The following is an 18,661-nucleotide window of genomic DNA, read 5'->3' as shown; positions in this document are numbered from 1 at the left end:
CTTAATTGTATGTTGGCTGGCATTAGCCACTGACGAAAATGGCTGTTTTGATGGTCCGATCAGCAGCCCCTATTGTCAGGGGCTTCATGCACATCACCTGCGCACAATCAAGCTTCGGGTCAAGATCGTCACCTCCGAGCCAGCCTTGTTGGCGCCACAAAAGAGGAGGATTCAGTGATGTACTGCAACATGTGTCCTGACTGTTCCTGAGATGAAAGAGTATGGAAAAGTGCAGCTCAAATTCCCTCAGCAATGGCTTCAAGAAGGTCCTCAATTCTCTCGACACGGTCTGCGAAACAGAGGAAGTTCTCAACAGATCGACACCAAAGGGGAGCCGAGCTTTCGATCCGCATTGAAGAAGGACGACCCTTGCGGCCACCACTGGTCAGGGAGGAAGACATCTCGACGTCGTTCGTGCAAGATTTCTTTTCCAAACCGCCTCAGTGCAAGAATGTCGCCGCCTCGTTAACTCAGGCCGACGCCTGCCCATGTCCTCTCGACGTCCACCCGGGTCAGCGCGTCAGGGGTTACTCGGACGACAACTTTGGCGAGCAGGAACACGACCTCGTTCAGGAGTCGGTAGAATTCAAAAACCCTTTCCCTGAGCCGGATCCGCAACAGCAACTCGAGATCGAGCAGCGCGCTGCCGTTTTCAGACGCGTCAACACCGACATCGATGCGGAAGAGGCACAGCTCCACATCACGCGCTCAGCATCTGACCTCGTCGCCCGCAGCGGCGCCAATCGCTCAATCGACCGCGTCAGACGGTGGTTCGGGATCAAGCCTGCAATCAAGCCTGGGGCGCATACCGGCCTCAAGCATGCTGCTGGTCTAGCGACGACTCATGCGACGGCGATCCTGTCCCAGAAGCCGGCTCCGCTGTTCAAGCGACGGGCTCTCTATGTGTTGGAATATGACATTGGTAAGTAAAGTATTGTTGCTCGAGATGGGCCATGGAATGGCATGGCCTACCGCGGACCTCTCTTCCACACCATTCGCTTTGTTCCGTTTGCGCTTCCCATGGTCTAACACTAGTGTCAAAGATGATCAGGGTGTCTTGCTCTGCGCACCTCCAAAACTGTTCGAAAGTGTGTCCCGTCTTCGAAAGTACCTGGAAGAGGACGAGCAACCCGATTCCCTGCTCCGTCTGGTCTATGTCTGCAACAACGAAGAAGCAGTCAACTATCTGAGCAATGCGTTCGGCATCAGCGGCTCCAGCGCCGAGACAGGCGAGCGCAGCTTTCGTGACTGGATGCAGGATGACCGCGATACGCGGCGGGCGTCACATAAGGCTATTCGATGGCGGCCGGCATTCGATATCGCTAGAGGCGTCATCTGCATGGCGTTCGGGCTGGATTTTGGGTCGTTGGTGGTGCCTCGTCAGGAGACTCCATCCTACCATCATCATCATCATCATCTACATCACCTCCATCACCATCATGATGAACATGATCATCCGTCGCAGCATGATCAACTGTTGCAACCCACCAAACCCTCTATCTACCGTCAGCGCATTTCAGTCTACATGCAGCGAGCCTCCTCGCAAGCCTTACCTGGACCACGAGTCACGCGATTCAATTCCGGCTCACGTCACCTGCACGACATGGCAAAGCGCGATACCATTGTTATTTGTGAATACTCGTCCGGCGAGGCCGGCGAGATTGTCAGTGCCAATGTGCTGCTAGGCCTGAACCCGGGCGCTTTCCCACCCTCTGCCTCTAGCGACCAAAAAGAGAGCACAGCTTCGGATGAAAGAAAGTGTGCCTCGACGCCGACCCTTCAAGCGGTGCTCTCACACATCTTCGACGGCCTGTACCAGCTCTGGCGCGACCAGATTGCGCTGATTCACGAACCCCACGCCTTGCTAGAGGACCATGTCTACGCCCACCCATCCGATTCGACCCGCGCCCGCGACGTCTGGGGCATGTCGCAGAGGCTGCATAACATGCTGAAGCTGGTAAATCGGCACTCCAAGGTCGTCGAGGCTGTGCAGGACGACTTTGCCGTTTTCGCCGAGTTGGAGAGGTATCAAGACGGAGGTGGAAACGAGGGGCGAGACAGGTCCAGCGGGCGTGATCGCAGCAGCGGTGGCGGCAGCAGTACTACCTGGTTGACGCCACTGCTGGACGACTTTGAGGTTCTGGCTGACAACATTGGAACGGATTACCTTGAGCCGCTGGAGCATATGATTGACCTGGTATGGACCCTCGTTCTCATTCATCACTCTTGCATCCACTTCTCCTGTTTCTTTTCATCGTTGCCATGAATTGCAATACACTGCCTGGCTTTGCGCTAGGATGGCGGATGTGAAAGAGGAAAAAGACATATTGACTAATTCTTTTGCACTGCTCTACTCTCGGCTCTCGCCGGGAATGGGGTGTGTGCCTTGCTTGTTAACAGATGTACAAGTCTGTCACAATCCGAGACTCGAAACAGTCGCTCGAGCTCAATGCCAGTCTGTGGCGGCTGAGTTGGATTACCTTCATCTTCCTGCCATTGACGTTCTTGGTCGGCGCGTTCGGTATGAATGTCGATGCTCTGAGCGAGTACCCGAGTTTGAAGTGGTATTTCATCGCTGCGGTCCCTTTGGTATGTGAATTGTCCCTCTCTCTTCCTTTCCTCCCTCAATTGGCAAACCAACCCAGATCATGTTATATATACCGAGTGAGGTTTTCTTCTTGTCGTTTCCCTCAATTCCTTCCCTTCGCGATCCTCACGCCCATTCGGCCCACAAGCCTCCACACTCGTCAATCTCCCCTACCAACCCCCTAACATATACCAAACATCCCGTATATGGCCCGCCCGGAGGCGCCAATCCCTCCTTAGCTCCGTTGATGTCCTCTTACTGACTACTAGGGGCAACGTCCTTGATAGATGGTGGCCGTCTTCTTTTTCTGGTTTGTCATGCGCCGGTTCGCGCCCGGTCGACACAGGTCTGGACTCATCGACGCCGCGGTCCTGGGGGCGGGTCTGGGCGTGCGCACGCTGTAGTGTGTACTTGGCAGGTTATTGGAAAAGTTTGGCTTGATAGGGGATGTCAGGACAGGTCAGGGCAGGACCACAGTCAGTTGGAGGTGGTCTCTCTATGTACTAATATACCCAACTATCTCGGTACGATTAATGGAGGTTCAGGGGGCACGGCGGGCACGGCAGGTTACAGGTCAGCGAGGCAGTCACGCGCGGACGCATCATGGTTGGATAGCACGGTCGACCCTCTTGTCGAACCCCTCTCTCCCTTTCATGCAAAGCGGCAAAACAGGGTAAACGATAGGAATGAATAATGGTGGGATGAAATAGAATGTTCGTCATAACATTGGAATAATTTCGTGATATTTTACAGATCCACGTTGGGAGTCTCTTTGAAGACTCTTTAGGGGCTGTCTCCGTGAGGCTGGCCAAGAAGGGCCAAGTTCATACACATGGCTTGTCGTACTAACAGATAAGACAGATAGACAAGCTGGCGGGCAGACAGACGGCTGACTGTGGACTCGAACAATCGGGCCGTGATCCTTCGAGATCGAGCGGATTTGGAAGTGTGTAGAGACCAATGCACACTGGTTTTTGCACTTGATGCTCTCTGTCTTGTATCCTCATCCCTCGTCCTTGTCCTCGTCCTCGTCGAACTTGAAGTTGGAGAGGCGATATTCTATGTACTGTGCTACAGTACATAGCTCGCTTGCCGTCAGAAAATCAGGGAGCCTTTCTGGATTGTATACTTGCTGGGAAACCAGAGCCAGAGCCAGAGCCAGAGCAATTGAGGGTTGGCAACTGCTCTGCTTAGGGGTGCGCGGACCTGGACGTATCCTTGTAGGTCGCCCAGTCTCCCCTGGACTCTCCAGTTCAACGCGATACCAGCAGAGTAGGGAGGATAATATCTCGCGACCGAGATCCACAGACCTGTTGTGACCTCGACATTTGCCGGAATGTAAGATCTCGCAGAGACGCTGCGGGCATAGCAAGATGAGCGAGAGGTTTTGCAATCATCTCGATTTTTGTGAGGAGATGATCTCCAGGAACGACATCACCTGTAAGTCAAGTGTTTGCAAGACTATTTCCGATCCCGTGGCGGGCAGCAAATTTGTCCAGTGTGACCTTGGTCTCATCCATAGCCGCTAATACAGGCAGCATGCTTGCCGTATTGTTCTGCATGCTGAGGAGATGGCTCCGCAATTGGTTGAGCAGCGAATTTAGTTCCGGGTCGTCGTCTGAGCCAGGGCTCAGTGTTGGAGGCGAACGGGTCTTTGGCTTCGACATGGCGGATGTCCTCTGATCCACGGGCAAGATTCCTGCAATGTTGTTGACGCGCTCGACCTCCTCCCGCAGCTCAGCTTCTCTGCCGCCCGCGTCCTCGTCTTCACTCCTGTGCAAGTTCTTCGCTATCGGGTGCAGGCCCCTGTCCTTCTTCCGCCTCAGCGCCTCGCTGCCTTTGAAGCCTTCCTCGAGCGCTTTCAATTGAGCGCGGTCCCTCTTCAGGGCGAGTTTCTCTCGGTTGATCTGCCGCCGGAGAAGCTGCGCAGATTGGAGGTTTGTCGTCAACTGGGACTGTAGGGTGGCAACGCGGGCAAGAGTCGCAGAAAGGTCAAACGGCGAATCATCGACTGTGGATGAATTTGTCTGTGGGAATGGCATTCGGGGTAGGCGGGTGAGTAGTCTGTCAGGGAGATGAGTGTTAGCCGGATGCGAGTCGAGAGTGAGAGAAATGACCATTTGGATATAGAGGGATAGATTCCGCATCAAACATACTTTTCAGCAACCTCCTCCACGGCTTTCTCGTACTCATCCTCCCTGACACTGGCCGTCGTCGCGTTCCTCTTTGGCATCTTTGCGTTATTATTGTTGTCGTTGTTCCGTATTTTGCCAACCGGTGGAATCCTGCCGTTTCCACCGGCACCAGATCTCCTCGTCTTGACATTCAGGAAGAGCTGCCTGACCTTCTCCTGCGACGAGGGCGGTAGAGGTCTCCATTTCTTGCGGATCGTGGTCTGTGATACTTGTTTTATCCGCGGTTCGAGGGTCGCTGGTCCCCCGCTGAGACTCAATGACCCGGATCTAGACTGGGGAGGTTTTGCTGCGACCATTGTTTCTTCGTCGGAGCAGAGGACTCTTTACACTTGCGCCGGTGCTAGCAGGACTAGGAACGATGCAAGACAACGGTTCTGAGAAGCACAAGTTTGGGGGTGGGCAATTCGTTCATATGCCTGTGTCGAGACTCGCGTCTGGTGGTGTTGATGTCTTTGCTAAATTGGGTTTAGTGCGATTAGTGAGCTAATACAAAACAGGTTAGACAAATATGCATCTCTTTTCCCGTGTATGAGTAGCTAGGCATGTTCATCATCTACTCAACACTATGCTAGTATTAGCCTTCCATGCCACCATAGTCTCTGTACATCTCACAGAGCGCATCTAAGATTCCTTCTATTTTGCAGACACAGATGTTCTATCTTCAGCAGAAATGGCTAAGAACCCACATCAATAAGTATAGTGAAAGTCCGTGACACCTTCGATCAAATTTCCCTTCATCTTTGATTTGCGATTTGCGAACCAGAACCACAGAGTACACACCGAAACCAATACGATCATCAGAATATGGCTCCCAATGCTGACCCATATTGCTGTCAAATATCGTGGAGCCTCTGGCTGGCGGACGATGTAACTGCCGGCTATACCGCCCAATCCATTGCAGGCAGAAACGGCTGCTGCAACTGTGGCACGCTTCCACTGACCCACGATATTGTTGGCCTGATAAGCATTGAGCGCGGCCCAGTTGGAAATGTATGCGCCCGTGGCCAGGAACGTGCCAATATATCTCACAGTTACCTGACTGCTGAAGCCTAGCATGCAGAATCCCACGATAAGGCAGACCGCGTTGAAAATGATGACTGGTGCCCGGACCCTGTACTTGTCTCCAATATATGAAGAGATCAGGACAGGAATTACCGCATAATAGTATGGCGGAGATGACAGAATAATCGCCTCATTCGAGTCGAAACCCATTCCGTTCTGCAGAATAATAGGCAAGAAGTACGAGAGAGCTGTGGACACCAAGTTGAGTAGAAAGAATAGCACGCAGAATGCGTATAGCTTCAAATCGAAGAAGTGAACCAGGATAATACCCAAGCTGAATGGTTCTGGTTTCCCGGCATCGCGGCGATCTTCGTGAATTCGAGAGATGGCAAGGCTCTTCTCATCATCCGTGAGGAACCTGAAGGAGTTCTCGCAGCGGTCTGGGAAATCAACCATCCAGAAATAGGTAATCAGTCCGAGGAAGACAGTGACCGAGCCTTGAACCAAATACATCCATTGCCAGCCTCGAAGGCCGTCCTGATGATCGAGGTGATTCAGACCAAAGTTGACGATGGAGCCAGTGGCGAGAATGATGATTTCTCCTGACTGCAGCAGCGCAAACCGGAGTTGCTGCTCATGGCGGGTATACCAAGTTGAAATCAGGTACGTCAGCCCTGGATAGATACCCGACATAGAAATACCAAGGAGGACTCTAAGGGCTATCATCTGTTGCCAGCTGCTTATAGCGGCTGTGCACATAGTGATTATGCCGAAAGCACAAGTGATTGAGGAAAAGAACAACCGAGGTCCCACGAAGCGTAATAGGATAGTCGCAGGCAGTTGACAGGCGACAGAAGCAACAGTAAAGATGAATATTGAGACAGAATATCGATTTCCGAGGAGGTCGAGATCAGAGAGCATGCTTGTGACAGCCGCTGAGGATATAATCCCACTGTCGAGTAAATTCAGACTGCAGAGAATTCCAGCGATGGTGCAGAGTCGTATGTCAACTTTGCGACGGAGGCGAGCCTCTGCTTGCGCGCGAGTTGGTCCATTTTGCAGCCCCTCCTGGTTGACCTCTGTGTCTTGATCTTCGTCCGAATCTCTCCCTGACAAGCCCGCATCGGAAGGGCCAACTAGGTGTGCAGGGAGCACAACTTCAGATCCGTTTTCAACACCTTGTTTCTTCCCATCAATGCGAGCCATGAGAGTTGGTCTGAGATTATCCCCAACTCAGGATTGACTCGACCAGAACCGGGAGATATTGAGGGTTGTGGTAGAGGTGACAAATGTGTGGCAAAAATGCCAGCCCCAGGTATTTTTCCCTATCACAAGTGTTGGTGCGGGGAAATGAGGGTGATAACAAGCGCGAATGCGGAAGCGGTAATCAGTGCATGAGTAGCACGACGGTCACCCTGTCGACGCAGTCTCTTGGTGCATTGTAGCTTGGGTGAGTGTGGTCATCGCGATGAGCACGTGCATGGCTTCCTTTGACGGATATTACCCCGTTCAATAGATGGTTGAGGCTCTGCTGCGAGGGTACCGTGGCATGGTGTAGATCTGAACATGTGAAAGAACAGTATTAGCTCCAGGATTCGTACAAAGGCCCCCCTTCAAAAATGGGTAGAGAGGGGTTTGAAGTGTCCTCGGGTGAATATTGCATGTTTAACAGATGCCTCCGTGAGATAAAAGCCTTCATTGGCGTATTCCTAGCAGAGTTATGAATATACTGGACACAGAAGTGAGTTATATCTTGGAGGGAAAGCCGGCGAGTGGATGGCACATGTCAGCCGCTACCGCAGCTGCGGTGGCTGCACAAGTTGTTGAGTGGAGATTTGGTGCTCAGCCTCACACACTATCGTGGCACGTGGTTCTCAGCCTGATGCCTTACGGCCAATCACCATCTTATCCGAGGCAATTCCCATGACGAGGCGATGCCGGCCGGGCGAATGGAAAATGCAACCCTTGGGATCCTTTGGTTACCCGTGTGTCCAGCCTTGATTTCCTGATCCAGACCAAACCACAACCCTCTGACAGCCTATTATGCCGTACCAACCTACCGCCTCGCCGACCGTCGCTCGTACATAGATGATCTTCCGTTGTGATCGATGCTTCCCGAGTCTGCATCCTGTCTCTAAGATCCCAACAACTTCACTGTCTTGTCCCCAATAACGTTTTGCACTTCACTCAAACCACGCTGCCATACTTGACGCTGACTGCCCTCCACAGCCACATAGTTCTTGTTGTTGTTGCCGACGCATCACTGTCCTCTGTGACCCGACCTCTGTTACGCAAATGACTACCTCTCAAGTCTAACACCTGGAATAAGCATGGTTGAGCTGATACCTCCTCCTGATCCCCTCTCTTTACTCCCTCCCTTGCTCGCATGTCTACCTACCTCCTTCGCGTCTCCTAGACCACCACCCGCACTGCTACCCTTGCTGTCGCCCATACTACGGCAGCGGTTACAACTACATACGTCGACATCGTCACGCGACAACTGGGCTGCACTGTTGTGCTGGGATGCAAACAAAGGCGAGGTGCTGAAGGACAAAATCGAAGGCGCAGTCTTCGAACCTCACCCAGCGTCCGGTGAGATTGAGGTTGGCGACACACAACAGATAAAATACAAGAGATTTGACGAAGAAACATTACGGGCCCAAATTGCCCTAGAGGAATGGCCGTTTACCGCCTTGTATCTGTGGTGCACCGGTAGTGATGAGGGAAACGCCTGGAAGCTGGCCGAGTTATTACCATATGACCAAGACCTTTACAAAGACCCTTCATGGTCAACTTCTATTGCCGAAGCAAATGAGAGCTCTAAGGAGCGGCTCGTGAACGAGGCTTTGCAGGAAGCCGACGACGCTGCAAATGCAAGAAGTCAGAGAAACCTCTCAGTCCCGCCAGCCAACGAGGACGACTACTGGGCTATGTATGACAACACGCCGAGCAGGACCCCTCTAAGAAAAGAATCGGTCCAGCCTCCACAAGCAGGTCCTTCTGAGGACGACTACTACGCTCGATATGGAAGTGTGCAGCCGGCAATGGATAATCATGACCCAGACGAGCAAATGGAAGACAGCCAGGAGCCTCGTTTGAACGGGCATGCGCTGCAGCAGATGCTGTCGGCACACCAGCAACCACGTACAGAACCGAATCCGCCTCCATACCAAGGAGGATTTGTGGATGTTCCAAATGACCCAGAGGATCTGGAAGTTGAGGTCAACCATCCCGTGCCCTCGTCACCATCTTCAAAGGGATCCGACACGGTGGCCCGGCTGGAAGAGCATGCAGAGCGATACGGAGCATCAGAAATCGGAATCAGGCAGCATATCAGCACCAGCATGAAAAGCATGTACCGGTTGGCACGTAGTGCGGGAATCACCCGGGGGGAGTTCGAGCGGATGATGCAAAGGGAATTGGAAACTCTAAGCCTTCTGGATCTAGACGAGTGAACAACTCGCCTTCTTGTGTGTTGTACATAATGTCGGCAGCTTCTGAATAAGAACTGAATATTCGCGGATCCGTTCTTTGATGGTGTTTGTTGACGGCGACGGCTGAGAACCCCAGACTGGAAGAGGCATGACGGAGTCACGGGATTCCCGAATAATCCGCTCGCAGCCTCGCCCCTTTAGACAAGGCTCTGATGCACGGGCCACGTCTCCTTTAGGGGGGAAACTCGTAATGTCGCGTCAAAAAAAGTTCAGGACACGTTAAGGTGAAACTTCATTCTCATTCCTTTCCTTGTCCATGCCATGCCCCTTCTCATTCTGAGGGCTCTGAACCTCTTTTGATTCTTTCTTTCACTACCTTCATTCGCAGATTATTTCCCTTCCTGTTTCTTCGATTCCCATCCGTCGACCTCGTTCTCAGTCCTGCAGTGTCCGACTCCCTTCGTCACCGTCGAGTCGTCGAACATGTCAACTCCCAATTCGACCTTGCGACAGCGGGGCCCCAAAGACAAGAACAAGCCTGCTTCCAATGGAGATAAGGATGTCGAGGTTTTGAACGAAGCACTCAACAACGTGCAGAAGAGCGTGTCAAAAGAATGGGACTATAAGATAGCGCTAGCTATAATCACTGCCCTCGCATTCGCAACACGGTTCTTCGGGATCAACCATCCGAACGAGGTTGTTTTTGACGAAGTGCACTTTGGAAAGGTACGTGGCGCATGACAGCAACTTTAGGCAATGCCGGCTCTAACGACACCTACTTTCAGTTCGCATCCTACTATCTACAGCGCACCTACTTCTTCGACGTCCACCCTCCCTTTGGAAAGCTCCTCTTTGCCTTTGTGGGTTGGCTCGTTGGATATGATGGCCATTTCCTTTTTGACAATATCGGCGAATCCTACATCACCAACAATGTCCCCTACCTGGCATTCAGAGCCTTGCCTGCGTTTCTCGGAGCACTTACTGTGGTGGTGGTCTACATGATCATGTGGGAGTCGGGGTATTCGCTGCCTGCGTGTGTTTTGGCTGCTGGACTGGTCCTCTTCGACAATTCTCATGTGGGACAAACTCGCTTGATCCTGCTGGACGCAACCTTGGTCTTCTTTGTCTCCCTCAGCATTTATTGCTACGTTCGGTTCTACAAGCAACGCCACGACCCTTTTGGCAGAAAGTGGTGGAAGTGGCTTCTGCTGTGCGGTTTCTGCATGAGTTGCGTTATTTCCACAAAATATGTCGGAACCTTTACCTTCTTCACCATCGGGTGCGCTGTGCTTATCGACCTTTGGGACCTGCTAGACATCAATCGGAAAGACGGCGCTTTGGATCTTTTCACCTTCGGCAAGCATTTTGTGGCTCGCGCTTTGGGCTTGATCATCATCCCTTTCTTCTTCTATCTATTCTGGTTCCAAGTCCACTTTGCCATTCTATCCAGATCTGGGCCCGGCGACGACTTCATGACTCCAGAATTTCAGGAAACACTAAGCGATAACCTGATGCATCAAGCCTCTATTGACATTCAATATTATGACTATATCACTCTGCGCCACAAAGACACGAAAGTGTACCTGCACAGTCACCCGGATCGGTATCCCCTGAGATATGATGACGGCCGAATCTCGAGTCAAGGTCAACAAGTTACGGGTTATCCCTTCAACGACACCAATAACGAGTGGCAGATCCTGCCCAATGGTCAACAACCCGATCCCTCAATGGCCGGAAAACCAGTTTTGAACGGTGACATTGTCAAGCTCCGCCACGTTGTGACCGATACCATACTTCTGACCCACGACGTCGCATCCCCTTATTTCCCTACCAATCAAGAATTTACCACGGTCCCCCTGGATGTAGCAGCCGGAGACCGCCATAATGATACTTTGTTCGAAATCCGCATGGAACAAGGCAAAAAGGGATCTCCCTTCAAGACCATGTCTGGCCAATTCAAATTGATCCATTACCCGACGAAAGTCGCTATGTGGACGCACACTACCCCATTGCCCGACTGGGCGTTTAAACAAGCGGAAATCAACGGGAATAAAAACGCGCAACAATCGTCTAATATCTGGTATGTGGACGATATTCCAAACCTTCCCGAGGATTCGCCACGCCGCGTAAAGGAAGTCAAGAAGACCAAGTCCCTGCCCTTCTACAGGAAATACATCGAATTGCAGCGTGCGATGTTTTACCACAACAACGCCCTAACGGCTTCTCACCCGTATGCAACACAACCTTACCAATGGCCCTTTTTGTTGAGAGGTGTCAGCTTTTGGACGCAAGACTCCACGAAGCAGCAGATATACTTCCTGGGAAATCCTATCGGCTACTGGATCGCGAGTGCCTTGTTGGCCGTCTTCGCCGGGATTATGGGCGCAGATCAACTCAGTCTGAGAAGAGGAATTGATGCGCTTGATCGTCGTAAGTTCCCATGTGTCTAATCTCTACGACGAACACCTTCACAGAGGAACGAAATACGAATTGGTAACTGACCACAATCACCCGTGAAAATAGGTACCCGCTCCCGTCTTTACAACTCAACCGGCTTCTTTTTCCTTTGCTGGGCCGCCCATTATTTCCCCTTCTACCTGATGGGCCGTCAACTGTTCCTACACCACTATCTCCCTGCCCATCTCGCCTCATGCCTGGTGACAGGCGCCCTGATCGAGTTTATATTCAATGTCGATCCCGTCGTTGACGACGAAACCCAGCACACCCTTCAACAGAAGAAAGACAAAGTCACCGGCAAGATCCCGGGGAAGACGCGAAAACACTTCCAGACCGCTGCCGAGAGGCTCAGGGGCCAGAGCATGGTGGGCACCTGGGTCGCCACGGCAGTCATTCTGGCCGCCGTCCTGTACGGTTTCTACTTCTTCTTCCCACTAACGTACGGCTGGCCGGGCCTGACTCCTGCTCAAGTGAATGCGCGCAAGTGGCTCGGCTACGACTTGCATTTCGCAAAGTAATCTGATCACTTCCTTCAAACCCCCTCTCGCGCATGCATACCTGGGCTCGGAACACTTTGGCAAGGCGAGTAGCTCCCCCAGGTTGGAAAGACCCAGAACCAGCGAGCAAAAGCAAAACCAGCCTATCCAAAAAGAGGATGATTGATACTAGGTCAAACGTGGAGGTTTCTTTCTCCTCCTGCTTGCGTTACTGTCTACACCTCCCACCTGTGACGTGGAAATCGAAGAGAGGAGATAGAGGCAGGTGGAGTGGAGGAGGATCCGCACTCATCTGGGATGCGAATGGAAATGTGAGCTAGCCCAAAGAAAGTGGTTGCCCGCGAATTGTTGTTGGCAGCCGAGCCATCCTCGAATCAACCGAACCAGGCCAGGACCAACAAGGCAATTTACAAGACGGCGGCAGCAGCACAACTACTTGGGTGGAGCCACCATTTTACCCCAGAAGGGGCGGGTCAGGAAAATGCGAAGCGAAATGTACTGACAGACTTGAATTGGAGTTTGGAGGAAGCCTGCTCGTTGTCAGCTGGTCTCGGCCATGATTTCCACTTGGGGGGTGAGCATCCCTACATGTTTGTGTACACGCGAGGAATGTGTTGTCTGTTTGCAAGAGGCCCCTACTTTCGATATATACTAGCTGGAAAAAAGTACTTTGAATGACTGACTGAGCAATAACGACACACAAGACTCGGGAGATGGATCAAAAGAAACAAAATTCCAAACTATCAGAAGATAAATAAAAAGTGCGTCAAAAGCTGAGCTTGCCACCCGTTTGTTTGCTTTTCTGATGAGCTGCTAGATGGAGAGCACTTTGGAAGGAATTCTGCTCTTGTTCGTTTTCCACTTGAAAGCATGTTCCATACAAGAGTAAACTTGAGGCGACGAATGTCGCAGCAGCAGTAGTATTCCTTTGTTCTTTTTCCTTATACAGTCAACAAACACTGTAGTGGTGCTATTGCAGACTTACCCTCTACCCTAGCCTTATCTTGCATTGGGAAGGGGTCTGCGTGTCTGGCACTGGATCTCCTAAGCCTGGCCTGTGACTGATCAACCTCATTGCTGCTTCTGCTGGTCCTGAGGCTGGGGTTGGGTGCACGCCTTGATAGGATCGCCCTGGGCTGCTTCTCCCTTCTCCTCAATCCCAACTGCGCGACAGGTGGATGAGCTCGGTACAAACTCTTCGGGAGTGACCTGCTGTTCCTCCCCAGTGTGACCCTGCCACGAGATCCACATTGACTTTTGACAGGCGCCTCGAAACTACTGTATGATCCATGCAAGGTGTGCTTCGTTGAGCAGGTTCACGAGACACAGCAACGGGAATGAAGAAAAAAGGCACACTTGTTCAAATAACCCTTCAAAGCGTGCATGGGGTCCCGGGAGAGTCGGGTTCGCGATTTTGCCCGGCAGAAAGGGTTATATCTATTGGACCGGGAGTCGGTGATAGGCAGTTATTTTGTAGGTGCGCTCATGGCCCCTTGCTGGTTTTGAGAAAGTTCGGGGTCTTTTCAGCAGATAAGTTGCAGTTTGTGTTAGTCACCGCAAGTTAGGCGTAGGTAAGGGATGAACGTAGCGACGGGGAGCGCGGCAGGTTGAAGGCAAAAAGGTGGACCGGAAGTGGTGGGAAAGGGAGCCAGAAAGCCAGACAAGATGGTCAGATGATCCCTCAAGGCTCTGACATCTGGACTCTGGTTTCCGCAAGTCCGTTGTCTCGAAGAGCCTAGGCTTGCATGTGGCTCTACTGGAAGTGCGCCCTCGGTCTGCCCGTGTCTGTGTCGGTGTGTGTCGAGCCTGGTGGCACCGCACCGCTGGCCTTTGTTCTTGTGCCTCCCTTGTCATGTATTCTTTGCAGCCTGTGAAGCAGAGATACACGAGTTGTAAACCTTCCTGGCCCACAGCTTCACAAGTCGCGGTGCAGATGGTCCCAAACTTGCACCTCCGACGCATTGGACGCCGAGCAAAGGGCTCTTCAACCGGCAGAACGAACAAGTGGCAATCCTGATAAGACTTCGGTCTAGCTTAGCAACTCTGTCAGTTCCTCTCCAGTTAGTCTCGTCAGTTAGTTCCACATGGATTCTATGCCCTGATTCGAGTTAGCGTATGTGGGCACTCTGATTGGATCTTCAATTGGCACTTAGCTCTTAGACATTCATGGGTCGTTTGACCTTGTTCAAGACTGTGCACCGTGTTATGTGCTGGTAAAATCCTTCTCCTTCTCGGTCCACGGCGAGCACCTCCGTCCTTGCCATTGCTGTCAGGGATATGGTCATGTCTCACTGGGACTGCGGTTCAGTACAGTCCGAACGCCGCGTGACGAGGATGACGGTCCCTCCTCGTATGACGGGGAAAAGCCCGCTGTCCGGCGCCTAATAACCTTGACTTGCTCTTGATTCCTAGCTAGATGACTAGGCTTCCCAACCCCATATCGGCTTTCCGGCGTAGGCAGGCCTGTGCCGAAGCGTGTCAATGTGGCTGGGTAGGCTCGTGTAGGTCTCTGGAGATGTGGTAATAGGGTATGCCGGTGTTGCATTGTGCTGGGGGTAGCACGATGGTCGAGACTGAGCGCCCCGGAGACGAGGAGACTGCCGCACGCACTGTTTCGATTTGACGGACCACAGCAGAGTGGATGCTAATGGCTGCGGCGGTCCTTTGGTTGAGTCAGTGAAAAGATAATCTCGATGCGGTGGCTATTTGCTCACCTTTGGACGGTCTCAGGATTCCCACCAAATGTTCGGATTGGCAACGTGCCCACAAAAGCCGTGGAGCTGTTGGCATCATCGTATCCACAAGGTCATGCATGGTGCTGCGCAAGTCAGGTAAGGTCAACCACAACAAACCAGAGGGAAGAAGGAAATAAGCCCAGCAGAGGGAGGAAGAAAAAGCAACTTTAGCGCAGGCCAATGCAGCAGTGGTCGTGTGTAGGCGTGATGGGTGGGATGTGAGGTGAGGTGAGGTGAGGCGAGAAGGGCAGGGCAATGGTCACAGAACAAAGTGCACCGAGTCAGAAGAGTGAAAAGGAAAGTGAAGCTGAAGCTGAAGCTGCTCCTGCCTGATACAGGGAATTGCACAAATGGGTTGTGGTCAATATTGGCCCTTTTTGATTTTTTTCCTTTTTTGGGGTTTTCTCTGTACTTAGCTAGATAGCCTCCTTGTCCAAGCCGTGCACCACCCTCACTCGTCCTCACTATCCTCAATCCAAGGGGTAGTGGTCGCAATGAGTGGGCGATCTTCGGTTGAGTTGGGCAATTGCAGTTGCACATCAGCAATACCAACGCCCCATGCCGGCTCCATTCCTCCCGATCATTTCAATATCAAGGTCATAACAAGTCGGACCCCAGTCCGTGGAAACTCCATTAGCATAGTGTAATCGAGAACCTGGAGAAGCAAAGCATTGCCACAGAGGAAAGACATCGACAACATAGTAACAGCAGGGAGGACAAAATACCGACTCCGTAACCCCACGCTTGCGAGTACGCCACCCTGAACAAGTGTAGACTTGAGATCAGAACGCCGGCCAAATCAGCATCCAAAACGAAGTCGTGGTCAAGTGCTTGTGTAATTCAGCGATAGTGGACAGCTTCGCTGGCAATTTCGGTCAGCCTCTTCGGTTGGAGGCAGACCACTTCAGCCTTGTTGTTGATGGAAATTTGGGCCGGTACGGTTGAGTGCATGGGATACCGAGCTCGCCGCTCGAGCTCATCCAAGGGGGTTTGAGAACGGATGTACTTGACGCGCCCATCGTCGATGGGATTCCAATCCCAGCTTTCAAAGCGACCTTGAGTCAAGGCGGACCAAACTAGTCGACGTTGGCGCTGACACCTGAGGACGTCCTCGGTGATCTTCTTGAAGTCCCATTTTTTACTGGCTTCTGCTTCGAAAGCCTTGAAGACAGCCTGCGTTTCTGGGTCTTGACTAGTGGCAAGGTTGGTCACTTCCAGCGGGTCGTTTCGGAGGTTGTATAGCTGAGGTGGATCAACTGGACATGTGATGTACTTCCAGGCGCCTCTTCGGATCATCATCAGGGGCGCTACAGTTCCCTCGCCCATATACTCGGCGAAGACCGTATCATGGCCACCGTCACCACCGTAGAGGTGAGGTAACAGGGACAGACCATCCATGGGCAATCCGGGAACCAGCTTGGATCCAATCAAGTCCACGAGTGTTGGCATGAGATCCAGAGTCGAGACATTTTGTGACACGCGGTGAGGACGGAACTGCTTCGGATGGCTGATCAACATAGGTACCCGGACGGAATTCTCGAAGTACGACACTTCAGAGTCTGTTAGCTATCTCGGACAAAGCCTAATCGCCAGAACCAGGACGCGAACTCACTCTTGTACCAGAGGCTTCTTTCGCCCAGCATGTCTCCGTGGTCACCAGAAAACATGATAACTATTTTGATGTCAGTCAGTGGACCACTTTTGCAATTGTGGACGGAGCTCGCTGCTTACTGGTGTTGTCCTCCATGCCGCACTTGGTCAAAACGTCAAGCAGTTGGCCAATACAGTCATCAACGTAACTCACGGCACCATAATATGCCCGGCGAGCCCGCTTGATCTGCTCGTCTGTGAATTTGTGGCCCTCAATCTCGCAGACATGCATCAAGCGTCGACTGTGTGGATCTTGGTCTTCCTCAGAGATGGACACATTGGGCAGATCGATGTCGACACCTTCATACAAATCCCAATACTTTTCCTCGATAGCGTACGGATCATGAGGATGGGTGAAGGAAACTGTCAGGGCGAATGGTCGTTTCCCAGGGGGGGACCTGGCATAATCATAAAGATATTGTTTCGACTTATACAGGACCTCCTCATCGTAGTCCAGCTGATTGGTCCTCACACACGGCCCAGCTTGCAAGATAGAGCTGCTGTTGTGGTACCACTCGAGTCTTCGGCCTGGGTCATCCCAATTCACCGCCCAGCCGAAATCACCAGGGTAGATGTCGGCAGTCAAGCGGTTTTCGTAGCCATGGAGCTGATCTCCGATGAAATGCATCTTGCCGGCCAAAGTGGTCTCGTAGCCAGCAGCTCGCAGATAGTGTGCGTAGGTCGGCGTCTCAGAGGGAATGGAGCAGGCATTGTCGTACGAACCAATCTTAGAAGGAAGTTGACCGCTGATCAAACACATGCGAGACGGCGCACACAGCGGGGAATTGCAATACGCCGAGTCAAAAACCACCGAGCGTTCCGCCAACTTGTCGAGATTCGGAGTCTTGATCTGGGACTTTGGATTGTGCATCTTCAACAACGGAGCAGCAAGCTGGTCGGCCATGATGAAGAGGATATTCGGCTTGGCCGGAAACAGAGGCGTCGAGAAGCCTTCGACGCCTTGGTAGCCATTGGGAGGCGACACTGGAGGGGATTGAGGGAAAGGATTGAAGGAACCCATGATCGCAGTGACTTCAATACTTTGTTGTTCAAGAATGCAGCAGAGAACCTGGGTTTTTGTCTGCCTGAATGCTCGTTGCCCGGATGGAAAAAGAGAGTGAAATGTGAAAAATGTGTAAGGGCGGGAAGTGGATAGTTATAGAATTATGAGAACGAGGGGGTTAGGGTGAGATTTCCTGGGGTGGAGGAGGAGGAAGAGTGAGGGTCACAAGGTCAGTTTCCCGAAACAAGGAATTGGAAGGAATGACAGAAGGAACCCAGAGCAGGGGAGGACCAGAGTTGGGTCAAAGATGCAAAGGAAAGAAAAATGGTACTGACCCAAAGGGGAGGTCGCGAGCAAAACGCGAGGGAAAAACAAAGTGAATACGGAGCGACTGGCACCGAACGGCTGTGGTTTCGAAAAAGAATTTGGAGCTGCAGGCTGCAGTTACCCACAAGGTTTACTGATCCCGGTATGGCGTATGTGGGGACGATGATATTCATTCAATCTGGCCGACGTGAACTAGCATCCGTGGACCATGGACCGTGGATTGTAAGGCGGTAAGGCCGTCAGTCTGTGTGATTGCTCAGAGAGCCAGAGAGAGGGCTGACAGAGAGGCGTTTGCCATGTCGCAGTCAGCCTCCCTCTTTTCCGAGGGATGCAGCATCTATCAAAAAGTCTTGGGAAAAGGACACACAGACCGGGAATTCGGGTAAGAAGGGGTTCAGGGAGGCAAAAAAATTCCCCATGATGGAAGAAACCCCAAAGTGTATATAACAGGATGACGAAGTGAATCGAAGATGGAGAGGCTCCGCGGTTACAAAGGCGAGAATAACATAATATTAACGTGCGAAGGCATCATTGAGATCCTCTCAAGCGGCTTGACTGAAATGACAACATCCTAGAGTTCGATCACGCCATTGTTTGCCACTTATGGACAAGTGTAGGCGGTGTACAAAATCTCCGACCTCGTTGGATGCTTGTCCCAGTAGTAAGCAACGTCCATGATAAGACACTGTTACATAGGTACTTAATTTCGTGGCTTCGGGAATTATCGTTGGCATTATTGGATGGCGCCGGATTCCCCGATCATCGCCTTGGTCG

At 52.0% G+C, this 18,661-nt stretch overlaps 6 protein-coding genes across 6 annotated transcripts; 3 read left to right on the top strand and 3 right to left on the bottom strand.

The window, feature by feature from the left end:
• Positions 1-252: 252 nt before the first annotated feature.
• On the top strand, positions 253-2,991 carry AYO21_00185 (hypothetical protein; the record flags this gene model as incomplete). The annotated part of the gene is made up of 4 exons (XM_022650175.1): positions 253-922; positions 1,044-2,197; positions 2,401-2,589; positions 2,875-2,991. 4 exons carry the CDS (start codon positions 253-255, stop codon positions 2,989-2,991), a joined length of 2,130 nt encoding a protein of 709 aa, XP_022517501.1.
• Positions 2,992-4,032: 1,041 nt separating this feature from the next.
• Positions 4,033-5,078, bottom strand: AYO21_00184 (hypothetical protein; the record flags this gene model as incomplete). The annotated part of the gene is made up of 2 exons (XM_022650174.1): positions 4,033-4,651; positions 4,744-5,078. The coding sequence occupies 2 exons, from the start codon at positions 5,076-5,078 to the stop codon at positions 4,033-4,035; spliced, it is 954 nt and encodes a 317-aa protein (XP_022517500.1).
• Positions 5,079-5,469: 391 nt separating this feature from the next.
• On the bottom strand, positions 5,470-6,990 carry AYO21_00183 (hypothetical protein; the record flags this gene model as incomplete). Its single annotated transcript, XM_022650173.1, has 1 exon — positions 5,470-6,990. One exon carries the CDS (start codon positions 6,988-6,990, stop codon positions 5,470-5,472), a length of 1,521 nt encoding a protein of 506 aa, XP_022517499.1.
• Positions 6,991-8,114: 1,124 nt separating this feature from the next.
• On the top strand, positions 8,115-9,239 carry AYO21_00182 (hypothetical protein; the record flags this gene model as incomplete). Its single annotated transcript, XM_022650172.1, has 1 exon — positions 8,115-9,239. The coding sequence occupies one exon, from the start codon at positions 8,115-8,117 to the stop codon at positions 9,237-9,239; it is 1,125 nt and encodes a 374-aa protein (XP_022517498.1).
• A 462-nt stretch (positions 9,240-9,701) lies between these two features.
• On the top strand, positions 9,702-12,193 carry AYO21_00181 (hypothetical protein; the record flags this gene model as incomplete). Its single annotated transcript, XM_022650171.1, has 3 exons — positions 9,702-9,944; positions 10,004-11,648; positions 11,742-12,193. The coding sequence occupies 3 exons, from the start codon at positions 9,702-9,704 to the stop codon at positions 12,191-12,193; spliced, it is 2,340 nt and encodes a 779-aa protein (XP_022517497.1).
• A 3,554-nt stretch (positions 12,194-15,747) lies between these two features.
• Positions 15,748-17,578, bottom strand: AYO21_00180 (choline-sulfatase; the record flags this gene model as incomplete). The annotated part of the gene is made up of 3 exons (XM_022650170.1): positions 15,748-16,466; positions 16,520-16,579; positions 16,639-17,578. 3 exons carry the CDS (start codon positions 17,576-17,578, stop codon positions 15,748-15,750), a joined length of 1,719 nt encoding a protein of 572 aa, XP_022517496.1.
• Between the last annotated feature and the right edge of the window lie 1,083 nt (positions 17,579-18,661).

The sequence above is a fragment of the Fonsecaea monophora genome (assembly GCF_001642475.1).
Source record: "Fonsecaea monophora strain CBS 269.37 chromosome Unknown Scaff1, whole genome shotgun sequence".
Taxonomy (NCBI): domain Eukaryota; kingdom Fungi; phylum Ascomycota; class Eurotiomycetes; order Chaetothyriales; family Herpotrichiellaceae; genus Fonsecaea; species Fonsecaea monophora.
Note: the sequence above shows the minus strand (reverse complement) of the source record. Positions and strands in the feature narration are given on the sequence as shown.